The 10,455-nt window shown below is 38.3% G+C and overlaps 1 protein-coding gene across 4 annotated transcripts; it reads right to left on the reverse strand.

Moving 5' to 3' along the window:
- Positions 1-427: 427 nt before the first annotated feature.
- On the reverse strand, positions 428-9,493 carry LOC135580827 (uncharacterized). 4 transcript variants are annotated; one of them, XM_065093540.1, is made up of 8 exons: positions 9,295-9,493; positions 8,797-9,171; positions 4,076-6,600; positions 3,697-3,966; positions 3,492-3,572; positions 1,032-1,143; positions 881-947; positions 428-790 (listed from the first exon to the last, which is right to left on the reverse strand). In XM_065093540.1, exons 1-8 carry the CDS (start codon positions 9,359-9,361, stop codon positions 691-693), a joined length of 3,597 nt encoding a protein of 1,198 aa, XP_064949612.1. In that variant the 5' UTR covers positions 9,362-9,493; the 3' UTR covers positions 428-690. The 4 variants fall into 4 exon arrangements, with proteins under 4 accessions (XP_064949612.1, XP_064949614.1, XP_064949613.1 ...); XM_065093542.1 differs by having other exon boundaries at positions 443-790; positions 4,076-6,147; XM_065093541.1 differs by lacking the exons at positions 428-790; positions 881-947; positions 1,032-1,143 and adding an exon at positions 2,064-2,308.
- Positions 9,494-10,455: the final 962 nt, after the last annotated feature.

Raw genomic sequence — 10,455 nt, forward strand, 5'->3', positions numbered from 1 at the left:
ATCCCCCATGGTGCCACCCGGGTGGTTTCAAGGTGCTGAGATGGTTAATGTTTCACGTGCAGCAACGGGCTACAGAAAATAACCCGTGGCACACGAAAACGAAACTACTTTGGGACTATTTTGCTCGGTTCGGTGAGCGATCGTACTGTAGCGCTACAACTTGTTCGAACTTATATTTTTACAAGCAAAATGACTTAAAACCAAGCCAAAACATGCTGCCAAACAACTATACATGTAAATAAGAGCGACGAACAATTCATTGAATGAAATTGTTACGGGTGCACAACGACTGTTCATGACACTACGCTGCATCCAATGCATAGTAGGCATGTGCAAAAGGATTGACAAAACAAAAACCCAAGTTGGTAAATTCGATTCAGCTATCCAAAACAAACACATCTGTGACAACCCCAAGTTGGTGAGTATATAAAAGAGGGAAAAAGGTCGACAATGAACTCTCATTACACATAAATATACAATAAACCTTAATTATTCCTCAGTTTACATGGCATATATAACAAGGAATAATTTGAAAGACGATAGATAGTGGAAATGTTATTTATACAGTTTAATTAAGAGACACAAACTAGCACTACATGAGCATACATCTAATCTCGTATCATGATTTAGCAAACTCATTACAGATGGAGGACTCGTTCATGAAGCCACACTCAGCACCTGTTAACAATTCTACGCACATTTGGTCACAGGAAGAAATTGGTTGCCACCATAGAGTCTCATCCGTATTGTTGATCGGGTCTGTTTAATGTGGTCCGAGAAGAGCCGATGCCTGAAGATGATGGGAACAAAAAAGGAAGTGTGAGCTGAGAAATTTGCTTGCAATCCAAGATTTCAGGAAAAAACCATAAGCAAAACTAACCTCTCATATTCTAGCTTCTGGATGACTATACCATTGAGTAAAAGCTCCGAGCTGAAAATACCAGTTCCTACATATAAAATTCAACCATGATCCATGCTGTTGGATCTCTTTGATTGTATAAGACATGCCAAATAAACACGAGAAACAATACCTTTCTCAAGGAGAGGCATGCAGATAGAGTAATCTTCTTCACAAGATATAACCAAAAGCTCATCCGGTGCTTTACCTTGCTTCAATGCAGATCTCCCAATTCTCTTGATTGCCTAAGTAAAATATGATACATTTGCATAATGCAATGGTGAGTGTGAACTGAATAATACTTCCAGCAGTATATCAATTATCCAGACTATTCCTTCCTGTTTATCCAAGTTAGAGAAATCAATAGCATAATATGTTACATGTGCCAGATGTGTGGTATTTTACCTTGAACAGATGTTGACCACAGGCAGGAAATAAATCCACCCTTTAAAGGGTGCTGTTTAGGATGAGTGCATATGCAAAAACTTCAGACCTCTCAGTGCATGCCATCTCAACCATTAAACAGAATTCTAATATGATGCTTCATTCCATGCCTTCGCAGGGATGTGACTCATCCACCATTGATAATATGTAAAACACTTAGAATCTAACTCCTATCCCCTTTAAACATGCTTGCAATGGCATGATTCTTTCGATCCATTAGTTTGAAGTTTGAAGTTTTAAATTGGAAGTAATAGAAGGTTTTTTGTTGTTTAAGAGTGAAGTGGAAAGATCAATTGCAGATGAAATAAACCAATGTTTTCAGAAGTTCTACACAAAGTTCAAATGCTACACTCACATTTTTATGGTTTCTGTAAAAGGTCAAAAACATTCACAAGCTTACTTATTAGCAATAAACAATATCATATGAGCATGGGTATTACACATTAGATTTTAATAATGTAACAATACAAATACAATGGCAGGTGTCATTGAAGTCCAACCCTCTAAAAACTGGTGCAAAATTCCTAGCCGATGCATATTAATGCAAGAGAGAGAGAGTCCTCATAGAACCTGAAATGCATCTTGAAGTATAGGAAAATCTGTCATGATGCACAGTTTAAGCTCATGGAATCAAGAAGCAACCAACAAAATGTCCTAATCTAGGAGGGTCTAGATGAAATGCAGAATAAAACATATTGACCACCTCTAAAGCAAAGTCAAGATGGAGTAAAGCATAAGCCAAGTTCTACTGCCTATAAACATTTATACTGAAACTCTAAGATGTTGTGATGCATCCCCAAATTTGAAGAGTCACTTGTAGGGAAGAACTCGGGGTGATTTATTCTTTTTAATAGCATGAACATCAGATTAGACTACCCCCAAGATCTGCAAAGCTGATTGACAGAACAAACGTATACTTGCCAGTGTCCTGATGACGCAGCTGCATTCTGCATACCATCGCATCAACTGCTTCTTACAAAGAATTAAGAATCCATATTAACACAAATTTTGTTCCCATTATAAAGTAATTACTATATACCTGTTATGTTCATAATTTAAGAAACAAAATAAAGTCAGATTGAAAAATCTCAGATAATTTTATTCAATCCTTCCATGACCCTATTAGTGATAAAAATTAACCCACAGGTATATTCATGCCAAAAATGCATTCACATCTAAAAGTGCTCACCTATTCTCTTTTTATCAGTGAGACTCAGAAGCCTTCAGATCCACTGCCCTCAATAACCCAACACTTATTTAACATAAATCAGAGATTGATCATGTCATTTAAACCCATGTTCGTGGCAATGGATGTAATATCTAGACAACTCAAATTTGAAGTATGACAGAATGCTTATTAAAATTTGAAGGATGGTCTTTATGGGAACATGTCTATTCCAATTTACTGAGATTTCATGTCTATATAAGGGTAGCAAAATTTAACTCTAATAAAGGTCAGAAATTTCATTGGGTTGAAATATAAACTGGGTTACATGACTAAGTTCTTTAATAGGTTTTCCATGCACAGAAAGTTGCCCATTGAGGGTAACTACAGCCATTATAAAGCCTTTGCCCTTCTGAATTCTTTTACCATTAGTCTCTATGCTGTTAGGATTTGGATAAAATACAAGAATGATCTCACTAAAGTTTTTCCAAGTAAACTCAAGATGAGGATATTGAACAAATGTCTAGCAAGATATTCTACCATTATTACCTAAAGGGGAGCAAGCAAATGATAATTACGCAAGTTCAACAATGTTGTCCATAAATTTTGTCTACCTATTTATAGAGCAAAAACAGAGGAGCCTCATGCACAAGACTCCCTCTAGTGCAAGTTGGAGTACATCAATGCACCCAATCTTACCTCCAAAAGTAAATTTATGACTCAAACTGTTCATACCTAAGTCATAAAAGAGCAACCTTCCTGTAGCACCAAGGCTCACTCCTTAATGTACATGGTCTTATCTTTGCAAGTAAAGAGGTTGTTCCCATGACTCATACACAATGGTTGACAATGGGTTTTTCTAGTATGCATTCAAAAAGTGTTTGTAAAACCTTGATGACTGAGACTAGTAAAAATGTCAACATACAGATGATATAATATCTGGAATCAGAACTTTAGAAATGTAGAATAACAAACATGAATTACCTGACCATGAGATGCCTTAACCAAGCTTGCAATAAGTTCTCTGTTAGGTTTGACATTTGCTGTTACAAACACTCTTTTACCCTGCAAAGATTTTTGAAGGATGAGAAAACTGATCATTGTTACTTAGCTGCATCAAGAAGCTAAGTAGCAAATATCATAGACAAAAAAACTAGCCAGCTAAACCTACAAATGCTAAAAATTAAACCTGCAAAAGAGGTTGTTGGCATGCACGAGCCAGTGAAACAGGCATGTTGAATCCTATCTTTCTCTCCTTCTTAGAATCTCTCAGTATGTAATATTTCTCATCCATAAAGCAACTTGCCTGTCCACAGCTTTCAAGCCACATAGGTGTTACCACGGGTTTACCCATCGCAATTGCTTCGAGCATGTTCTGTGTGCGAACAAATTCATCTGTGACAAAGTGAGTTGCATCTGAAATTGAAGATGCAGTCGGAAGTCCTAGGCGTGCCAAAATCTAACCGAAAACCAAAAGAGCTATCATGTATCATATGTTAGCTTGTACCCAACATTAGTACTACTAAATATAACTTGTAAGTAAAATAAGCATTTACTAATGCAGATACCTTCTTCTGATGCTTGATAGTATCCTCAGCTAAATGATTACTAAATAAAACACGAACACTAGACATATCTTTTCGCCTCCGCATGTCTTTCAGCATACTAGCAACTGAAGATGCTGATACAGATTTATTGCAAGATCTTGGAGGATACCGAGCTGTATAAATAGGTGACACAGCATTCTTATCCCTAGATGGTGTTGTACATGCTAAATCATTCGGTTGACCTTTTGCTTTCAGCGACCTATATAATCTGTTATTTGCTGCTGCATCTTCAACATATTTAGAACATAACTTGGGCTGTTCTGCTTTTTCAGCAGAAAGAGTACTAGCATTTCTTGGTGTAACAGGGCAAAGCAAATGTTTCCTCGCCGATTCCTTGGTATCCTCATTTGAAAGTGGTTCAAGCAAAGGGGACCTAAGTGATGATTGCATACCACGTATAATTCTTACCAATGTGGTACTAGAAGGCTCTCTGTCAGTTTCCAGTGATGCATATGTAAAAATAGATCTTTTTTTCCGCTTAACCTTATTTAGGATATCTGTTACACTTCTGATGAAGATCTTTCTTTTCCCTACTTGTTCGGACGATCGCCCAATTGTCTCTGATGCACCAGCATCCGACATAGCTGATGCTTTATTCAAGTTATCATTCAAGTTTCCAGAATTAACCCGACTAGTTCTCCTCCGCTTAGGGCAGTGACAGCCATCTTTTGTTAGAGAAAAAGTTTGAAGCTCTTCTCCAAGAGGAGCACCATTCAGAAACTTAGCATGAGTTGCACGATACTTTACTTCTGTAGCTAGATCTAAACCTGCACTAGGACAACCTTTATCAGTCACATGATTATCTGGAGATTCTACAGATCTTAAAGCATTTTTATTTACTGACTCATTTGGATCCTTCCCACCATGAGGTAAAGCCTCATTCTGTTTCAATAACTTGGTGCTTTTGGAATACCTAGCACAACGTGCAGGATGTCTCTCCACCAAGATATTATGATGTTGCTTTTGTTTTTCATCCAAATGTCTGTCATCCTTTGCTTGTGTCTTTGTCTTCTTGGTGGACATAGAAGAATCATGTCCACTGATAAAACTCATATCTGCTTGCCCATCTAGTTTAGCCTTTCCCCTCTTTGCTTGCCGTTTAGCAGTTGTATCCTCCAAACTGTTTTTCATTCTTGAACTAGACCAAACTCGAGGTAAATTTAGACTTCCCCTCAATTCTGTAGAGAGCATCTTTCTCTTTTTAGAACGTGTCATAACTACTTGTGAATCATTAACAGAAGTCCACTTTGGCAGTGAAACGTTCTTTGAAGAAGCTGTCTTCATGATTGGGCTTTTGTCAGAATTCGAAGTCAAATTTCCAGTAAAAGTATCCCTGGTCTCCTCCTTTTCCGCATTAACTAGAGATTCATGGACTAAGGCTTCCAAAGCCTCAGCTGCCAATTGAGTATCAGGAACAACATTGTGTATACCATCTAAACTTCCTTCCACTTCAGTTGCATCCAGTTGATGCTCTAAAGATTCTATTTTTGATTCACCTTTTGCATCCTTGAAAAGATTCTTCCTTATATTTGCTTCAGATATACGAAACCTCTCACTTATTACAGGATTTGGTATCATTAGCCTCGAATCTGAATTAACTAAAACAGTTCCTTTGTCATATATTTTTAAGTTATCACCTAGCTCTCCACTCTTATCAACTGCATCTCTGGTTGTACCAGAGATTGCAAGTCGAGACTTTGGGGGATGGCTTCGAGTTTTCCGTGCACCACATGATCTTTCAAAGAAGGAATCCTTTCTTTTACTGAAGAGTTCACCTCCTCCTTCATCTTCAATACTGTCGTTCCAGTCAAAAATTCCTGGCTTTCCAACTGGACTTCTACAATCAGTCTTTTCAGCCAACAGTTGAACTCCCTTTGTAGCAAATACAAGAGGGGACTTCAAAATATCAGTTTCCACCTTTATGATCTCTTGAGAGGACCCCACATCACTGATCGAAAGAAATTTGTCTACAATTTCCAATGCATTTGCTTGAGATAGATCACTAGGTTCCTGAGAATCAATGTAGCTTAATCCTGCAAGAGCATAATCAGTCGTTAGTAAATGAGAATAGTCCACCTTGGATAAGGTGCTGTCATCCTTGCTTGTGCTTTTATGGTTTTCAGAAGGTAAGAACTCTTTAAAAAGCCTTTTTACCCTCATGTTGCAACATCTACTCTTAGTATCATCAATACAGTAATTCTGGTTAGACCTCTGAATGCCTGCCATTTCATGGTCCAGGTCTAATTTATCAACTGTATTGCTGAGAGAGGAGATGTCGTTTCCCCTATTTTTCCAATTATTTATACCAATTCCTGCCAAATCTATCTGTTCATCTACAGCACAGTTTTCCATTTCACTATGCATTCCATTGTTAAAAGGTCTGAACACATTCTCAAGTCTCCTAGAAACAAGGTATTGAGCTGCAGCAAGACCGGATGAACACATTGCTGCCACAGGAACTACACTACAGCTCCTCATTTTTGATCCTTGAAAAGTAAAAAAAACACAAGTATTGTCAACCAAATGCAAAACCAAAATGAAACAACATTCTATGAATACCAAATTTCATCAATATGACTCACAAATCAAGAAGTCTTTGCTAGCAGAAGCGTGATACAAAGACCTAAGGTACAACAATGAGTTCCAAACCCCCGAGACCAAATATCACATGGACATAAAAATAGAAGCAAAGAAAAACTGGAAGTTAAACCAGAAGTTACATGTAAAATGACAAAACCATAAGGCAATTCAGAGTACTCCAACTTCCTGAGATGTTTGTCTATTCAACAAAGCAAGCCTGTAGGATGCATTTGGTTCAGAGTTAAAATAACTGGATCAAATCACGATAACTAACCTAGCTAACCAATTCTAATCCTCTTCTTTTGCCTAGTTCTAAATAATGAGCAATGTGTTAGCAAAAAATATCAGAGAAGGTGAGCCATTTTATCGGAATTTTTGTGACCAGGTTAAATTAGTAATTCTTAGATTTAAAACATCTGATGGTTTAAACAAATAGATGCCTATAATGTTTTACAGGAGCAAACAAGCAACTTCATAAACATGATGTCACCAGCAAAAGATAATACAAATTTCACTTCAAGAATTCCAAGCCACATCCAATAAAGCCATATTTAGTGCATATAGGTTTGAAACTCAATGCCCATTAGCCCAAATGGTGGAACTTAAACATGAGGTACTAAGGTCCAATGAGTTGTGTGCCTGCATCACTAGAAATCAACCTGTTGAAAATGAAAGTTATAACTAATTATTAAACTAACTTTAACAACCATAATTCCCTTTTAAAAGGCACACTCATTCTTTTTACCATAAACCTTCAACGAAGGCATCCAGGTCCTCATTCCTAAAGCTAATTAGATAAATATTTGTAACCAGGGATCAACAAACCTGACGGACTATCATGTTACTCACTGCCCACATCCATCACCATCCCCGGCCCACGGCCGCTTATTGAATCGGTACTCATCCTCTTTTTCGCCATCGCCTTCCCTCTTCATCTTCTTTTTTGTCTGTTCCTCATGCTCCTCACCTCTTCATCCTCACTTCTTTGTACCACAGTGTATTCTAACATACCATGTGTCACTATGCTGGAAAAGAACCAAAGTCATACCAGTCTGGAAATGAACCAGTAAGAGTCTCATATCTGACATATATAACCTTGATCAGCACTATCAAGAAAGCCAGAAAAATAGTTTTATCTAGAATTGACTCGAGCAAGATGCTTGCTTGTTTCTTCTACCTTATTTATGGATTGAGCCCTTAAAACCCTGAACATCACCCACCTTGGATAATAAATCCCTTCAAATCATGGGATTCAATCTTGCCCGAATAGGTCCATAACAATCAGTATTTACCAGGGCATGAATTGAGATGCTGACTGCCTTATTTCAGGTGGTCCAGTTCATTATTTTTTAATTGTAGGGCTGGTTTTTTAAATGGCATCGGGTTCTGTTCTAGCGCTTGGCACTACTCACGAGCCCATCTCCCCTCCCACCATCACCCACCCACTGTTGTGTCTCTTGCCGGCCTGCAGCCCATCGCATGCCTCATCTTCTGTACTTCTCCTCACTCTTCTACTCCTCTTCCTCCACTGCCTCCTCTGCATGCTCTTCCTCCTCTCTTCTCCTTTCTTTTTCATCCTCCTTCATCCTTCTCCCACCTTCCCATCCCCTAACAGAATGGTGCCATGGTATATGTCATCATACCATATGTCGCATACCAATCTGGTCATCAACCAGAATGAGCCTGGTACCTAGAATTTCATTCTTTGCTCCATATAATTTAGAAAAAGATCCAATTAATTCTTAAAATGATGACTACATAGAGTCCACCGGGTGAAATTTCTGAGGGCAAAAGACACGAAGACAGGTCTTGAGCATGTGAGAGCAGGATCATGAATATGTAAACACATTTTTAATGAACACGTACCAACTAAAAGAAGCAATATAAAAGGTGAAAAAGAGACATAGAAACTTCCTAACGACAGCCTTTTAGCAAATTAGTGTTAGCACCACTCAAGAGAGCTAGACTTAGGAAATACATCAGATAATATAGCAGTCACTGATGCAGCGGTCAAAGAAAAGGCAGAACAGCCAAAGACCCAAATCATTGGATTAAAAAACATAATCATAATCAACTAAGAAGGGATACAACTGAAAACCGACCTGCATTCCTATCATCATCATCATCACCATCACCACCATCGGTCAAAGCACCAGAATCAACCAAATTATCTTTCTTATCCTCCGCCAAGCATAATTTTTCTCCTCCAAACACCCGTAACTCCGGTCTGGAGTCGACATTTCCACCATCTTCTCGATCTCCATAGTGAGTAGCATCATCATTCGACACTCCCTCATCATCGCTAAGCACCTCGGTCCTATCCGTCCCTTCGCCACCGCTGTCAACAGCAGCCGTTTCTTCATCTTCATCCAACAATTGCGTCTCTCCCCGCTCATCAATCCCCCTATCGCCCTCGCCATCAGAACCATCCGATCCATCTAAGGCTTGGGTCTCACCGTATAGAACCGGGACTTCCCCTGCAAGAAGCGAAACCCCGACCAAACTATCAAATCGATATCACAGCAACCATGACCTCCAAAACCACCGAATAAGAATTGTATTAGTCCAATCAACAGAGGTTAAAAGATTAGGGCAACTACCGGGTGCCGCAGAATCAAGGTCCAAAACCTGGGTCTCCTCGTCGTCGACGCCGGCGGTGGAAACCATGTTGATGAGAGGGCAGAGCGAATCCACGGAAGCGAAAAGATCGATCTTTTGAGTGAGAAGTGGTTTCTTTAACAAAGGGATCGGAAACCATAGAAAGAGAGAGAGAGAGAGAGAGAGGCGGCGCCAGCGGAAGAGGAGTGGGCGATTTTGGAGGGAAAGATGGAGGAATGCCCATAAGTGTGGGAGCCAGTAGAGCTGAAACGGGCCGGGCTGGGCTGAACTCGGATCCGCCAGCAGGTCAACCTTTACAATGCAAATATAGTTTACATTCTTGAAATTATAAAGTCGCAGATTTGCTCCCAAAATCTAAACCACTCAGTTTCTTAGATTGTTTCGAGTCAGAATCCGGATTTAATAAGTTTGTTAGATCCAATATCCAGTTACCCCGATCTAATAAGTTTGTTGGATCCAAAAATTTCAGATCCTAGTGTTTTAACCATTACAGGATTCTATCACATTTTTTTGAAATATATATTATTAAGACATTATTAAAAAATTAATGCTCACATTTTCAAAATAATTCCTGCTTGAATCTTATTATATTTATATATAGGGTTACCGTCTATATGATTTTAGCGATAGACCTCTTAAGCCCTTATGGTCTACTCATGTTTAAAATAATTTATATATTTTCAAAAATATAACATATATATCCCTTCATCAAGTTTGTGTTAATAGACATTAAAATCTGTTTACTTGACATGCTTGTTGACTCACAATAAATCATTAATATAATATTACGTGTAATTTAGGATTAATGTCTATTTTAGCTCTTATGATTTTGATCGTGAATTTGTTCAGCCCTCATGGTTTACTCATATCTAAAATAACTTCTATATATTTAAAAACATAGCATATAAGCTATTCCCATTAAATTTGAGTTAACAAATATTAGAGTCTACTTATGTGATACACTGACTCATAATAAATCATTAATATAATGACACGTGTAATTTAAGTTTAAAAGAAAAACTGAGACCTCCATCAATAACGGGAGGAGGTATCGTCGTGGAAGCAATCACTAATAGCAATATCGAGTCGATGTTGCCTAGCAGGACGTCATATGTACGCAGTCTCTCCCGTGCTGAGGATAA

This window comes from Musa acuminata, chromosome BXJ2-1, assembly GCF_036884655.1.
Source record: "Musa acuminata AAA Group cultivar baxijiao chromosome BXJ2-1, Cavendish_Baxijiao_AAA, whole genome shotgun sequence".
NCBI classification, from domain to species: domain Eukaryota; kingdom Viridiplantae; phylum Streptophyta; class Magnoliopsida; order Zingiberales; family Musaceae; genus Musa; species Musa acuminata.

Coding starts and splice junctions, on each gene's coding strand:
- LOC135580827 (XM_065093540.1), bottom strand. CDS start 9,361: ATGGTTTCCACCGCCGGCGTCGACGACGAGGAGACCCAGGTTTTGGAC. Junction 6,601..8,796: donor TGATGATGATAGGAATGCAG/GTCGGTTTTCAG, acceptor TTACTTTTCAAG/GATCAAAAATGAGGAGCTGT. Junction 791..880: donor CAGAAGCTAGAATATGAGAG/GTTAGTTTTGCT, acceptor CATCATCTTCAG/GCATCGGCTCTTCTCGGACC.